Source organism: Gasterosteus aculeatus, chromosome 9, assembly GCF_964276395.1.
Source record: "Gasterosteus aculeatus chromosome 9, fGasAcu3.hap1.1, whole genome shotgun sequence".
NCBI classification, from domain to species: domain Eukaryota; kingdom Metazoa; phylum Chordata; class Actinopteri; order Perciformes; family Gasterosteidae; genus Gasterosteus; species Gasterosteus aculeatus.
In genome coordinates this window covers 2446542-2463280 of record NC_135696.1, presented here as the reverse complement: position 1 = coordinate 2463280, position 16739 = coordinate 2446542, and the positions used below count along the sequence as shown (strand labels likewise).

The following is a 16739-nucleotide window of genomic DNA, read 5'->3' as shown; positions in this document are numbered from 1 at the left end:
TTTTCCTGTCAGTTGGTCACAGCCGACCGTCCTCCTGGGAAATAACTGAGCAGCTGCATCACAGGTCAATTGGTTAATTGGACTGTTCCATTCTGCAACCGCAAGAGGGGTGTTATCAGAAGCCTTCACATCAGACCTATAGAGGAGAGATGTCTTCACACCCTGCAATTAAGCACAGTACAAACCTACAGTTAGAGAGAGATAATTCCCAATGTCTTTTTGTTTTGCAGTAGGGCCATCATGTTTTTTGAAGGAGTTCTTAGGGTGATTTTTAGTATGTTGCGTTTACTAATTTATTCTGGGTTGTCATTCGGTTTGATTTTGTTACCTTGTAGATATCCTGGGTGAATAAAGTCCCTACGTTTCCCACTTTACCCGCTCTCCCAGCTTCATGCGTACCCTGGTCCCTCACAAACCTGTATGACGAAAAGTCCCATTATCTAATGGAGAGTTGACAATGATGAAGTTGCATTTCTTTACTCCTTTTAGGTGTTTGGGAATTACATATCAGCTAGTTTGCCACAGGGCAGTGCCAGAAACCTGGCTGTGTAAGGAAGAAAATGTTGTCTTAAATGAAGCTCCTCCAAGTCATGCAAAATACTCATATTACCTGAGGCACAGGCCGAGACGGTGGAGTTTTCCGAGCTGTTATCAAGTTTAGGCTTTCAAACAAATAAAGTAATCATTTTGGGTGATTTTTATATTGGCTTTTTATGTTGGCAATGATAGCCTTGGTACTGCGTTTATCTCATTATTATATTTAATTGACTTCTGTTAGAGTTTACATGAAATTACTCGTTTAATCACACCTTCTGGCATTCAACAGAACATTAGACAGTCTCTAACAATTTTAGGATCTACATTTTTTTTTTTGAATTCCTACTACCAGATTGTGCTTCCCTGGGCAAGCGTTTCTACTGTAAATGTTTTTGAGCCGACTGAGTCGAGCGAAGGCTCTATCGTGTTTTATCATATTTTTGGCTAAAACGTCTTGTTCAGGATGCTAGTGTAGGCCTTAAAGTGTTGCACTGATTTTGAATCAAAATCTAAATGATAGACTACACTTTGATGAGGTAATCCTATTGCTTTTATCTAATCAACCTCACATTTGTGCAGATTAGCCTCAAGGCTTTGATGATTGTTCACGGTGAATATTGGGAGTTTTGAAAAACTTTGTCCAGTGAGAACACGGTCTTGGCATGAGTTCATAAGTTCAAGCAGATATTTTGGTGCCTTGGCAAATTTAAAAACTCCTAAACTGTCAGTGTGCTAGGTAATAACATTACAAAGCTAATGTCGAGTTGTGGCTCAAAAGTGGTAAATTGCCTCTATAGCGCCCCCTGGCAGTTTTCAACGAGGTAGCCCGAGCACCCCGTTTGACCTACATGTATGCCAATTTTTGGACATATGTGCAACAGGGAGACTTAAAATAAACTCTCATGGGACCATGCACCAAAAGAAACAGGAAGTCAGTTATAATTATTTTTGTGTGAATATTCCCTCTATTTTTTGCACTTTCTAGACGCTATGCTTTGACGAACTCTTCTTTGGGACTTTGTCACACCCACTTTGACAAAACAATCTGAAGGCCCATCCATCCATCCATCCATCCATTTTCAACTGCTTATCTGGGGTCGGGTCGCGGGGGCAACAGCTCCAGAGGACCCCAAACTTCCCTTTCCCGGGCCACATCTACCAGCTCTGACTGGGGGATCCCAAGGCGTTCCCAGGCCAGTGCAGAGATATAATCCCTCCACCTAGTCCTGGGTCTTTCCCGGGGCCTCTTCCCAGCTGGCCGTGCCTGAAACACCTCCCTAGGGAGGCGCCCAGGGGGCATCCTCACCAGATGCCCAAACCACCTCAACTGGCTCCTTTCGACGCAAAGGAGCAGCGGCTCTACTCCGAGCTCCTCGCGAATGGCTGAGCTTCTCACCCGATCTCTAAGGGAGACGCCAGCCACTCTCCTGAGGAAACCCATTTCGGCCGCTTGTACCCGTGACCTAGTTCTTTCGGTCATGACCCATCCTTCATGACCACAGGTGAGGGTAGGAACGAAGATTGACCGGTAGATCGAGAGCTTTGCCTTCCGGCTCAGCTCTCTTTTCTTTTCTTATCTGAAGGCCTTGGTAATTAAAATATATTAAAAACATTTTGTTTTGTGTTACGCTGTTGCCGTGGGAACACGTTCTTCAAGGTCAAAACGGATGTGCTTTTGGGGGACTAAATGTGCTCCAATTGTTACTAAACTTAGAAAACACATTTTGAGTTAAAGATGTAGTTACTTCATATGATTTCAATTCATCCTAATGGCAATTTGGCTCGATAGGGCCCCCTATACGTATCAATAAAGCAGCCCCAGCTACTGCTTTGATCCAGGTGCACTCATTTGGAGGCCACAGATACAGCTGTGCATAATCCTCCTGCATATCAGCAGAATAGGCATGAAAATAATGAATCAAGTTGGTCAAATGTACCACGTTGAGCTCAGTCCACAACCTCATTTGAGATAAATGACCCACCCGATGGAAGCAGAGGTTTTTGCAGAGTCGCTTTTCCACAGCTTTGCTGTCTTCACGTACCTGAGCAGCTTGTCATACAAGTATAAATGCTGGTGTCTTTGCCATGCAGAGACATATTCAGTAAGTTCATTTTGCAAATTATATCTGCCACACCTATACTCAATCAAAAAGGTTGAGTCATTTTCTCCCATCCCTTGCCTTGACTGAATGGAGGTGATCCTATATATTTGATTGACTTTTTGAGCATTTTAGACGTGCAAGGTACTTGTAAGGTACAAAGTCAGGGACTGTGGTTTAATTCCTGCACCTAACATCCAATTTTGTATTTCTCTTTTTGACTGCGTATCCAGCTGACCCAAATTTGTCTGAATAGGTTCAAACATTTTTGCATCCTGCTTGCAAAAATGTCTAAATCTAAAAGATTTTTTTACGTGTGTTTACACATAATTTAGTCCTGTAGTCCACTACAGTGCACATGTTTTACAATTCAAATAAAATTAGATAAAGAGTCAAAGAGAGAAGGATATATATGTATGGAGTGACCACCAGTACTATCTGACAGATGACAGGGCAGAGGAACTGGCAGGTCTTTAACATTCTAACCTTTTCTAAATTACCATTCAAGTATTCAGCACCAGTTGTGTTGGAATCCAATCACTGATGGCTGAGATGTGTGAGGATGGTTTTAAATTAACAATCAACCTCCAGCCCAACTTCACCACGCAGGTCACAAAAAGAGAAAGTGGAGCTAATTTTATAAGAACAGAGAGAGAGATTAAAGGGGAGACAAGAAACAGATTAAAAAAACATTAAAGAGGGATTAAAAAAAAACGAGAAGACAACAAGAAAGAGAAAGAGTGTTGGAATAGAATAGATGGGGAATGATACGACAGAAATAACATAAACAGGAAGTTGAATCAACGGAAGAGGAAACCACATTACTGCACTTGGTAACCACCTTCGTCGCTCATTCGCTCCTCCGCCTCCTCTCTGTGTGTCACGCCTAAATCAACTTTTTCCATTCACCTACTTCCAAGACAACAAATCAGGTCAAACACGACATAGATAACTTTACTGAAAAAAAACATAAAAACATATCAGTGAATCAGGTTTTATTTAATCAATATTGTGTTACGCAATTGTTTTGTTAGCTTAGCACAAATGCTCAAAGAATAAGGAAACTTATTAAACTAGCTAAATGTAAAAATACTCTTAACAACCACAGAACAATTCCATTAAATGATCACATCTGAACAAAACTTTTGTAGGGATCTGGCATTTATTCTAAATGAAGTCTGGATACAATACTATACATGGTTGGTGGTACATGCTGATTATTGTTAGATGTTAGTAGTAGTAGTACAGCCACTGCACGCATGTCAAGAGGTGAGTCAAACACTTTACTATCTTGAATAATAAAACATTCCCATTACAAACAGCTCCAAGAATAGTCAAATGTTAAAATGCATTTTTAGCCCACATATGGATGATGATGATGATGATGATGATGATGATGCAAGAAGAGGGCACACGTCAGAAGTTATAGCCGCTGCTCCTATTGGACGAAGGCTCTCCGCTGTCAAACACTGCCAGGCGCTCCAGAGCTGATTGACGACACGCAGGGGGGAAGCAGACAGGTTCAAACCGATAGAATCACTGCTGGGAGCCAACCCTGTTGCTTTTAGATTGTGTTTATGTTTGTTTATGTTCGAGTTACCCGGGTAGGACAGCCTGCTGTCTGCGTCATTGTTTCTAACTGCAGTTTTTCCTCGATGATAAGACACTTGATGGAGACAAAGCAGATAAAAGATTACATTTGCAGAACCAAACCAACACGGTGTGGGTCCTTCTCTTGATGCTCCCTGACTTCTTACTTTCACAAAAACACAAAGGCTCAGTTATTTCCCAACAAGTGATTCGAGTTTTTACCAATCAGACATGGGGACATGGGCTTTGTGCATTGTGGACTATTTGTCCACATTCTGTGCTGCAGTGGCAGCCGGACGTGGATGCTCAATAATTCACACATTACAATGTCGATCAAAAACCATCGGAGAATAAAAGAGTCACACGATTGTCTGGACAAGAACGCAAGACAGATAAAATGGGTTTTAATGTTTGTACTTTTGAAATACTTTTAATCTAAATGTAGTATCCTATGTAAGGAGCGATGGCTGAATTGATGAAACCGTTTTGTCAGTTAGTGAAGGAAGGAAGGCTGCAGGGGAGAACGCTGCTGCCTTGACCCACACGTTGACCTGTGAATTCAACAGATGAGGAAGGACACGGGGAAAACCCACGTACGAATTATATCCCTCGGTGACCCCTATCGAGTGTGTGTGTGTGTGACGGTGGGGGGGGGGGGGACTCACCACTGTGACTCTGCGTTGGTCCGATCCAGCGATTCTGTCTCCTGTCGGATACTGAAAACGCAGCAAAAGAAATCCCTGAATATGTTTGTAACTACTGCTGAGGTATTCAAATAACCGTCAGCTGTGAACGCTTCTCTCAGTCATCATTAGCAGCGAGCGCTCGTCAGCACGTGAACGCGTCTGTGTGGCAACAACTGCGATGTTGAGAATAAAGTGCAGCCTACCTCTCCTCCTGGCTGGACAAACTGTACAAGGAAGCAATATCAACAATATTTCATTCATTTTTCAAACTGACCCATCAAGGGCCTGAAATCAGCTTCTTCCGTCAGTGCCGGGTGTCATGAACATTGCTTTTCCTATCAAGGTAGTAGACTTTTTTACAAGTTTGTGTTTCCTTCTTGTCTGCACTCTGGTTTGAGCAGCGTTTGGCGTCTTGCTTCAGCATTTAGCAACATTTAAAATAAGAATCGAAGAGCCACCACACCCATGCGGTCTGTTGCATTGGGTCAGCCTGACAGAAACCTTTGGATTTAAATACAACAGTCCCTTCTTGGACATAATCTTTAATCTGACAAGTCTTAATCTGAAGATATAAGAGTTTTCAGGTCAGTAAGCGCCGATCGCATACCAACATGTAACCTATGCGTCTGTTTGTGTGTGTGTACTCACGTCTCTTCTGCAGGACTTTGACAGTAGGTCTGGTGAAGCGGATCAGTAGGAGGACCAGAAGCACACAGCACAGTACTGCCGTCACCACTTTGTAGGCCTGCAGTTGCCTCTGCACGTCTTGGAGGACCTCATCAACTGGAGGAACACACAACAATACATTGACAGATTAATGTCAACGCTCCATCCATCGTGCAAAAGCACCATAATCTGAGGCATCCATAACACTACATTAATACCCACTCACTAAGCCTGCTCTTCTCATTTAAAAAAGGGGATTTCTTGTCAGTTTCAAGTTACAGCTGAGCTGAACATTATACATAGTTTCCACTTTTTCTGCCGTTTATTCTAAACATTAACATGCCCGTTCATCTGCTCATGAACAGTACGCAATGGAAGGAACTGAGCCAGCAGACATCACAGCGGTCCACCTCCCGGGTCGTCTGGTTCCTCGAGTACAGAACTATAGTGTCCACGGTGGTACCTACAGTAAACTGATCAGGTTGTCCTGCAATCACGGGGTCGATCCCCTGCTCATTTGAACGGGGCCTTGGTCAAGACACTTGACTCCACATTGCTCGTGTAGGCTGCAATTGGTGTTTGAGTGGTTGTGAATGTTCGTTACTGATGTGCAGGTGTATTCAGTGTTTCAATGGGTGTCAATGGGTCATTGAGTGGTCAGAAGTATTGCAAAGAGCCTTAGCTGTCCACCTACTTTTGCCATTTACTAGTTGTACACATTTGCGACATAAGAGGTCTGACCACGAAAGGACATCTGTTCACACACTGACGGCTGACCAACCTGCGCACTGGACCTTCACTGTCTCACAGCCGGTCCTCTTCACTGTTCCGTCAGAACCATCCGACAAGTCCGGGCCTTTGTCCCCGTGACGTTTGTCGTCACAGCCTCCCTGGTTTTCACACACAATTCTCTGAAGACTCTCGATGCTCTTTGCACTGCCGTGACAAACGGCTGAGGTGGTGCTGGAGGGGTGATGGAGGATCACGATATCTGCTCCTTCACATTTACCCTTCCAGTTGACCGTGAGGCGACCCGGGGCAGGCGGAGGGCTGACGGGGTTGGAGGCGGGGCTAGCAGTGGATGGTGGAGTAACGGGGCCGGAGGAATAGCTCCGGCTGGTGCTGCCGTTCTTAGTGGTTGAGGGCGACGGGTGAGTGTTGTTTGTCTCAGCACTTGTTTGTTCTGTGTGGGAAGACGAGGAACAGTTAGTCTGGAGATCACACGTCCAAAAGATCCGTTTCACGCTGAGAGGAGCATCACTCAGTCCACCATTACGTAAAAATGAAATGTCACATCTGATCTCGCATCTTACTGGATTATGGATCAGACAAACCAAATAGTGAAAGAATTCCACGCTAAACTGTTATTCCCCTTAGTTATTCCACCTGTAGCGCAATAGTTGAAAGCACAGGAAGCCGGCTGCTGAAACACCATATAAGGTAATCACGGTTGTAAGGTCTCAGCCAATGCCTGAGCTGAATGTGTTGAATGGGCGTGTGAAAACAAGGCGGACTTAAATAACCGGATGCAGGCGAGAGATCTCACGTTATAGCTAACTGGTTCCAGGCTGGCGGGCGACACACTTTAGGGGTCTATTCGATCCACTATCATCTTTATGTGAGTCAATTGGTGACCACTCTGTTTTGTCACGAATAAACACCCTTTGACTTTGATTGAAATATATAATTGGAATTAGTTGGATGACGAACCTCGTGTGGCCTTCCAGAGGAACATGTAAAAAATAAGTCAATAAACGACATGCTTCACTGTTAATAATATTATATATTAATAATATTTCTATTTCATGCCATCTCTCTGAAAGGTTCTATTCATTTTATTTTTATTTTTGGATGTACCATCATCCAAAATATCTTTTGGAACCACAGACAGTGCTGCTGACCTCATGGTGAAGTTTCGTAACACATTCCAGCGCGGAGGTGAGAAACCGTCGGCTCACTTACTCACACCAGAAAAGCTATTGCATGCGGCCCATCGATTGCACGCTCACTTGCTGGCCCTGCGGCTGCTTCACAAAGTGCATCGCAACAAAGATACACGCGGAGAACCAATGAAAACGCACGTGCACGTGGAAAGGAGAGATCTTCCAAACCGCCGATGTATTTTGCTGTAGATGTGGAGAAGGTGGTTCTTTCCAGCGAGAGTACGGAAACGTGGAGAACCTCAGGAACAAACGTCTCCTGATCTGTGCCATTCAGCTCTAATGTTGTCCAAACGATGTTACCTCGTCACCATCAACACAAGGACTGTAGATTATTTTCACTCAATCCCACATGTACACGCGAAATGCTGCCACGAATACTCGCCGTGGAGTAACCCATCACTCAGAGTGCATACTGTATTTCCTCACATTTAGGTAAGAACTACAGTGAGCAGCTGTTGTAGGAAATGACATAGCATGTTGTCAAAATGACACTAATAATCTGTGATTTCCACCTTTTGCAGGAACCAACAGACACAAGGTTTGTACCTCCCGTCATAGTCCGCTTCAGTCCTAAAGTCAAGGCTGATGCAACTGTTTCATAAAAGCAACTAAGCAGCTGCTGGCAGGACGACATGCCGACTCACAGAATGATTGATGATCTTGATCCGTGCCATCGTATGAACATGGAGCCTGAAACCGATTCAATCCAGTGGATCTACATCCGTGAGTTAAAAGCAAAAGTCTGCTGTGCAATCAGAAGTCTTCCTTCTTCTGGTGTTGTCGGCGCGCCACAACTCTTGCAGACAAACTCTTTTGCATGAATGTAACAGACTTTCAATCATTTTAAGTGTCACACTTTAGCTTTAATGTAAGCACATTATTTTACTCCCAACATGTCTCATCCTTTTGAGGTTACGCCCATGATTTTTTATATATTAATATATATATATATATATATATATTAATCATCAGATTTTATTTTATTGCAGTCCCGAGATGTTTATTCCAGCCTCGTAAATCCCGTTGTTCTGCAAAGTGATGCGTAACAAATTGTGGCATTATTATTTTTACCATTATTATCAACATTATTATTAAATAAATGACTGTTGCATACAGTAAAAAGGACGTGTTTAATTGACAAATGATATGATGACGCGATTGGAACTATTCCAAGAATTTAACTCCCGCCTCTGGTACGCGGACCAGCCAATGATGACTTTACATACAGCAGGTCTGACCAGGACTCAACGGACCCCTTCATTGGTTACAGCCAATATCCATGTGGCCGGTTTAGGGAATTTGGAGTTTGTCCTGGTTAAACTTTGTGTAATAATACCATAATTATACTTATCTGGAAGGTTGTAAGAGACATGCGTCTCTAAAACGTTAGTGAGCTAATGTTAGTTGAGTAAGTTAAGTTCATTAAATAGTGTTAAGCACATTTACATTATCACCCTAATCAGCACGGTAAAGAAACAATATAAAACCATATTAAATATATAACGTCAAACAGTCGCAAATGTTGCCAATCGGGTTTGCGGCGATGCAGAAATTTAGTTCATACTAAAGAAACAATTTTCAAACTGGTTGGTTTAGAAACAGTCGTTGCTCTTTCTTAAATGTCACTATGGCGCCGTGTTCCACACAGCCCGCTTTCTATTTAGCTCCGCCGGTTCTGAGTTTCAGTGGCGTGGATTTCAAAGCTGCGCAAACAGAACTGAAACTATCTGCGTGATTACATACTACTCCGCCGTCAGAAAACTGCTTGTAGTTGCTGTTTTCTCATTTGAATAAAGAAAGTTGTAGGTTTTTATTACTGGAAGTAGTTGGGGCTGAGCTTTATTTCAACATTCGACACTCACCTCAATCACTCCGATGCATTTTCTTTACTTACTATGTAACTAGCCCTAACGCTAACCCATGCACTTCATCAATGTGTGTGTGTGTGTGTTATCCTTGTAGGGTTCAATATGTTTACACAACATAAAATCCACAGCAAAAAAGCATTCTGTAATCTAGGGAGATTTTTTATCATCATGAAAAACCTCAACTGCAAAATTACTTTTTATAAAGTTGAGTACAAGTACTATCTGCACTTCACGCAAGTAAAACACGCAAGTTGAAACGTATTTTGCTTATGTTGGCAACAAAAGAGGGCTACATTTTAAATGTTTTAGTGATGTTAATATCTAACAAAATAACAAAATAGTCTAGAACCTTTAAATGAGTTGCTAAAATACTGAGAAAAAAAGAATTACAGAATCTTTCACTGGGAAATATTGAATGGAAATTACAAAAACATGTCAGTATTACGAGTATAAAAGTATCAAAAGTAAAAGTCGCATTGTGTAAAAGAATTACCCTTCATAATATAACACAGGAAATTATATTGTTGCTATTAATTATTCTTTTGAGTACATTCAAAATTACATTCTGTCCAATTTGTTATACTAAACTAAAATCTGACATATTTTCAATTATTCCTGCATTTCACGTAATCTCTAAACATTACATGTTTTTTATGTAATATCTGAATGTGAAAAACCGAAAAACTGGTTTTGTGCAGCAGCTAAAGCTCGTCAAGGTAAATTATAGGTAAATTATATATATTTTTTGTGAAGTAACAAACTCGCTAAATGATGAGAATGAATCAAAAGTGTATTTATCCCAAAAATACGTTACTCAAATTTTTATTTTATTTCATTTTCCTTTTATTTCATTATTTCAAATATGTCTTGAGATGGTAGGTTTTATTTAGTAGATATTTGAGTATTTAATGTACTAGTTACAGTTGTTTAAAAATGCTCGGCTTTATTACAACGTAATTCAGATATCATGAGACCTTCAGTGTAGTAGTGATTTGTAAATATGTGAGAGCGTAACCAGATTTGTAAATCTGATGAAGAAAAAATGTAAAATGTAAAAATAATTATTTTGGCAAAGGTGTAGATTTGCTGGCTGACGGGAGCTGCTGTGTGGTAACTGATGCCGTATATTCAGCTCTCAAAGCAAAGTATTTTATGATATTAACGTACGCATTTTGAGTAATTTTGTTATTTTGCTGACAAACACATTTGGAGATTTTATTTCCCATTTACAAATCTGATTAAACTCGTGAGGGTCAAGTTGCACAACTCCCCAAGCACATTTGAAAAAATTTTGCTGTCGTATTGAGTCCCAGAGGGATCCGTCGTTGAGTTTCCATTTAAGTCAAAAAGCAAGGCTCAATTCTCAATTATATTGCTTCATATAAAGATTGAATAATTAAATCAAACAAACAAACCAAGTTAACTGTGAGATACTTTCTCAAGTCCCTTTACTGTAATCTAGTTGAACACTATATCATCACTGTGTCCTTTGCTGTCAAAGGGATTCACTCGTAGCAGCTGATGAGCAGCTGTCTCCACGACGACGGGGCCCAAAACGCCCATTTGAACAGAAGCACAGACGGAAATGCGATATGAGGAAAAACACAACTGTTGGAACATGTTGTTTTATAAAGCAGTGATGATGATTTACTGGGTTTGATGATGATGTCAGATTCAGATGTCATGGCACAGCACTGAGGTCAATGGGAATGTAGACTTGTTGTCACGGTGACCATCATTTTATCCACGTCCCCCTGATAGACAGTCTGGTAGACAGCATGCTCAGATTTGATGTTGCAAGTCGTGCAGCTGAAAGACGGGCTGGCACACGTTCTGATGCAGCGCATCGAAGCGTGCCCACGGATTAGTAGTTCACGCTCTAAATCCCATTTTCACAGCAGACAAGTTGACCTTTCTCAGCAGGAGAAGCACAGGTGCGATGCACGCCGACGGTCCTGTGACTTTTCATTGCCATTGGTCGAGTGCCGAGTGGCAACGCTCGGCGCCGTCTGATCCACAGGCCCTCATGTCTGCCAAGGGAAAGGTCCCCAAAACTGAGGAGCAATGTTCACGGTTCACGTGGACACCACGACCATCGCATCCGTGCGACCAACGCGTCCTAAACTTCGGAGCCAGAGGTGCTTTACAAATGCCTCGGGGCTGTTATGATGATAATGAATCCCGCCCATAACATGTTGTGATGTGATCATATTTCTGCAGGTAACTGTAGAGTGGGAGCCCCACACGGGAACACGTTCAGTCATAATTAACATGACATTCGACTAGCGGCAGGCTTTCATTGGCTAGCATTAAGCTAATCGTGGGCTAGCATGAGCACTCACAACCGGCCCTTCAGTGGGAGTGTTCATGAGGAGATGCACATTGAAGCTGCTGTTATGTGGCAACATTTCCATAATCTGAGAAAGTGGAATGTAACGTTCCCCACGTGACGCTGGTCAGATGTTTAGCTCCTTGTTTTCACCTCTTATTGATCGGCCTCAGGACGCATAGAAGTCACTTTGGGCTTGTGTAGTTGTCTTAGTGATAGCCTCCTTCTGCTGGTTAAACACTTTAACATTGTGTGGATTTTCACCTCAGTTCCTCATCTTCACCAAAACCTCAGTTCTGCTGTTTTTTTTCAATATTTTGTACCTCCCCCAAAGTAATGTCCACTTACCAGCAACAGCGAGTAAAAGGGTTGAGAAGGTCACAACAGTCCTGAGATCCATCACAGTAACAATGAACCAGAAGAGGACAGACAGACGGACGGGAGGAGAGCAGGCGACACGAATGAGATCGAGAAGAACACACGAGAGAGGAAACAGTGCAGAGGTGTAACACTCCTCAGCCTCTCTCTCTCTCTCTCTCTCTCTCTTTACTGTGAATCACTTCATCCCCGTTCTGCTGCTGTTTCTGCTGCTTGTGCAAGACTGCAGATTTCCTCTCTTCAAAGGAAGCGTGCAGAAGAGAGGCATAAAGGGGTGGGGAAAATAAGAAATGGCGAAAAGAGGCGAGGAAGGAGGAAGAGGTAGGAGGAAGAGTTCCGTGACTCTCCGCTTCGTGGACTTGTGACGAGCGTCTGCTGGGTGACACGGGCGACTTGTTACACACGAAGGACTCAAAAATAGGGTTACTTTGTGAAATTAATCTAAAAATTTTACTTTGAATTTAAAAGAGCATTTATGGATTGTCACATTTGTACTGTATTTTTAACTGTATTGCTTCAGATTAATTTAATTAATGTGAATTGAGGTATGTTTACAGTATGAAAAATCATATTCATGTATTTTAATAAGCAATGGAAAAAACAAAGGGTCTGAAAGTAAATCTTCTACAATGTGTCATATTTTTACATAAAATGGTGTTTTAATTTAGTTCACTCTCGTTTTCTGTCACTCTCCGCCTTTGGTTTACGGAGTCTCAGACACCAAAAGTCCCTCCGTCTTTTCCGTCCCCCTCCTCTCGGCTCAGTGTTTCCTTGTTGGGGAGGAAGCTGCTCAAAGATAACGACCGGCAAATATTCATATTCATAGCCCTTATCTAACAGCCTATGACCTCACTTTAAACATCAGGGACAATCCTGGGGCGGGATTACTTTCCCTCAATTCAGACAGATTGTTAAAATGAAAAAAAACGAGACATGTTAGTGGCGAGGACACCTTGCGTGGACGTGTGGGTCTCAAACTGGGTTCAAATACTGCGAGATTCATCTTGGTGATCAACAACAAAGCCAATATTCTGTTCTACAGCAAGTCTTCTGTCACACTTATAAATACAACAAAATATATTATTTAAATATTCAAAATTTCTCTTTTAGGTGTTTAGCACTTCTTCTATTTACATCTACACATTTTTCTAATTCGCCAAAAATTTGTTATTCATAATGTTATTTTCTAATGTCCAAAGAGTTGAAGGGTTGAAAGTGAGATGCAGTAATGTGGTCCTCGTCTGTGAAGGTCTTTGTGTTCTTATCAGCGGCGTTTTGTTCCTGTTCTAATAGTCATAGAAAGTCATTGGCTACTCGACACAGTCCTGGAGAAAACCTTTGAGGAGCATAACTTTATACTTTTAATATCATCTCTCACTTTTATTTGGAGATACTAATTAGTAATTCTACTTTGCAAATTCAAAGGATAAAGCAACTATTAAACTATGATGCATTGTTAGGTAGCGTGTAGCCTCATATGTAAATTGTTTAGATCAGCTGCACCTTTCATCAGTTTTGATCCACATAAATACATAAATAATTACGATATAAAGCTTGCAGATAAAAGACGCACTACAAATACAAACTACGACCATGACGATGTTGCATGTAGTTTTCTCTTGATCAGAGCCGCATGTCGTCATCCCGCCGCTGGTTGTCGAGGTGGTTCCCAGTAAATAATGTGGCCTTCGTTGATCACTGGAAGACGTTTTGGGGAGAGCCCGGTCTGGTCAGGAGGGACGGCATCCATCCCACTTTGGATGGAGCCAGGGCTGTAGTGGAGGGTAAACGCACCTAAACGCCGTTTACGCGCCTCTGGAATTTTGGAAACAGCGTTTACGCACCTATAAATAGTGTTTACGCACCTCTAAGTGACGTTTACGCACCTCAAAGTTCCCTGCGGCTTGTATTCTTCCGTTGGAATAATCCGAAATAAACTTGGTGTAATTTTAAAACAGCTAAGACTACGTTTCCTATTGTTGAACATATAAACGCCGTAGTCTGAATCATGTTCATCTGCGCTGTATTACGGTCTGTGAGCATCCAATCAGTGCCTTGCGGCTGCAGCAGCAACACCAATCAGGATCCAGAAGGTGTGTAAACACACGTTGTGGATCAGCCCAGCGGTCCCCAACCTTTCTTACCTCACGGACCGGTTTCATGTCAGACAATATTTCGCGGACTGGTCGAGAAGGTCCGACGGGGGGGGTAGTAGTCGTCGTTGTGGGCGGAACGACCGACGGGGGGGGGGGGGGGGGGGGTAGTAGTCGCGCGCTCTGTGTTCGCTGGTCGTGGTAAAAGGACAAGAAAAACGCCTGGCGTAGATTAGAAAACAAGTCAGTTCTCAATGTGAAAAAACCCCTGCTGTATAGGCTATTTATGATGACATAGGTAGTACATGAGTGTTCCTTTAACTTATGTTGTCAGTGTAATTGACAGGCTGCTTAACTGGTTAACTCTTAAATTCAACGTATTTGTTCAGGCAGTGAGAGGACAGGCAATGATGCAGAGAGCACAGGAAGAGGAGAAACACCAGGTCCAATAGAGAGAGGAGAAGCACAGAGGAGCCATGAGCCCCAGAACACGGTTCATGGCTCCTCTGTGCAAGGCAGGACCTGACGTGGAGGACAAGGAGGCCCTCTGGGCACTACTGTAAAAAGGAGACTCCGTATGTAGATAGTTCCTAATCTGCAATTGTGTTGTTGTGTTGTGTTGACATACTTTTCTTCACTGTTCTTAAATTTAATAAACTACAAACTACTAACGGGGCGGCACGGTGGCGTGGTGGTTAGCACTGTTGCCTCACAGCAAGAAGGTCCTGGGTTCGATTCCGCCCAGTGGCCTTTCTGTGTGGAGTCTGCATGTTCTCCCCGTGTCTGCGTGGGTTCTCTCCGGGTTCTCCGGCTTCCTCCCACAGTCCAGAGACATGCTCTGGGGATCAGGTTTATTGGGGACTCTAAATTGCCCGTAGTTGTGTGAGTGTGAGTGTGAATGGTTGTGTGTCTCTGTGTAGCCCTGCGATTGACTGGCGACCAATCCAGGATGTACCCTGTCTATCGCCCGAAGTTGGCTGGGATGGACTCCAGCCCCCCCGCGACCCTGTGTGCAAGATAAGCGGTTTGACAATGGATGGGATGGAAACTACTAACACATGTATTCATTGTCATTGATTGTATATGACTTTTACTGATAACATAATGCAATATAGCCAGGACAGCCTTAAAGAGTCGCGACGCCTTGTGTTGCGTTGCTTCACATCGCGTCGAGGTCTGTATGATCACAAAATTCAGAGTTTACCCACCTCTAATTTTAACACTACAGCACTGGATGGAGCCGAACTAATTTCTAAGAATCTGACCCAGTTTCTTAGTCGACGGTATCAGTTCAGACAGAACTGCAGAGTTTTCACACTTGATCTTAATTTTGTTCTATTTGTCAGATGTAGAAGCAACCAGGGCTACAGCTCCATCGTGCCGGCAGAGCATTGAATAAAATACAGAACTGCTGGGTCATATAAGCGTTTCACACGAGTTAGCGCCGGGATATTTTACAATTTCATATTCATACAAATCATTCCTTAAAGGATGCCAGATTGAGATGAGAGCATTTTGATTGCTTCTCATTGGGCGACGTTGAAGGAACGACTATTGAAATGATCATTCAGACTTCTTTGTTTTGGATCAACTTCTGTTTAATTAGTCACAGTCCCAAAAAAAAGAAAAGGAAGAGTATTTTTAATAATCAGCAGTTCTCATTGACATCCATTAATTCCTGACTTTTATTTACAGTACAGATAAACCCATCTAAATATAATTTCCTTCTACACGGTTTTAAAACATCACATTTGTGGCTTCTAAAATACTGCCATTATTCCTCCCCGGTACCGACCCGCTAGAATCCTCCCTTTATTCCAGGTGAATAGAGTCTGAAGTGCAGTGCAGAACCACACTGGTCTGGGATGAACTCACTGAACCACAGGTGATACAGAAGTCCTGTGTGTGCAGAGCGCCAGCTGGCCTTTACTCTTCATCGCAGATCAAGAGCTTCTCACAGGCTGAGCGCTGACGACTGACTGACAGCACGACTCCAGAAGCGCTCGGACCAGCTGGAGCTGCTCATCCACATCACGGGGGGTCCGTGGCACTGCACCACGGTCTTATTCATATTTAACGAATCATTTACGCATTTTAGAGGATATTATTTGGAGCATATTTAGGATGAATGGTATTGTTTCTAATCCATTGATGCTTGTGCATGGATTTATTTGTCTCTGTGAATTTTGGATCCAGCGTGTCCAAATCTAAACTTTTAGTAGAAAATCTAATTCCCAACCATGTTTCTCCAAAACCTGTGTGTGTGTTGTCTTCGCTTCAGTTTTATGTGAAGAAAAGCTGCTCAATGATCAAGTGTTGGGATTTGAAACGAGATTTTCCAAATTCCAAACACACCTCAAATTCCAAGAAGTTGTACTAAAGCACCGAGTGTGTGACTGATGTGCTCGGGCACCGACTAAACCCATGTACAAGCTCCTGACACAGAGAGAAGGAATATATGTCCAACCCGATGACTTTATGATTCCAGGAGGACCTTTCAGCTCAGGGCTCATCTGCAGAGGCCTCTTCAGAGACTCCCTCGCTTCATGT

At 42.6% G+C, this 16739-nt stretch overlaps 1 protein-coding gene across 1 annotated transcript; it reads right to left on the bottom strand.

Moving 5' to 3' along the window:
- Positions 1-3616: 3616 nt before the first annotated feature.
- Positions 3617-12318, bottom strand: cd5 (CD5 molecule). The gene is made up of 6 exons (XM_040187697.2): positions 12067-12318; positions 6360-6761; positions 5561-5695; positions 4892-4942; positions 4237-4302; positions 3617-4123 (listed from the first exon to the last, which is right to left on the bottom strand). The coding sequence occupies exons 1-6, from the start codon at positions 12116-12118 to the stop codon at positions 4053-4055; spliced, it is 777 nt and encodes a 258-aa protein (XP_040043631.2). The 5' UTR covers positions 12119-12318; the 3' UTR covers positions 3617-4052.
- Positions 12319-16739: the final 4421 nt, after the last annotated feature.

Excerpts from the sequence above, each read along its gene's own strand:
- cd5 (XM_040187697.2), bottom strand. The coding sequence starts at position 12,118 with ATGGATCTCAGGACTGTTGTGACCTTCTCAACCCTTTTACTCGCTGTT. Across the intron at positions 5,696-6,359 it reads AGTGAAGGTCCAGTGCGCAG|TTGATGAGGTCCTCCAAGAC; the intron begins GTTGGTCAGCCG and ends GTGTTCCTCCAG. Across the intron at positions 4,943-5,560 it reads CAAAGTCCTGCAGAAGAGAC|TATCCGACAGGAGACAGAAT; the intron begins GTGAGTACACAC and ends CTGCGTTTTCAG.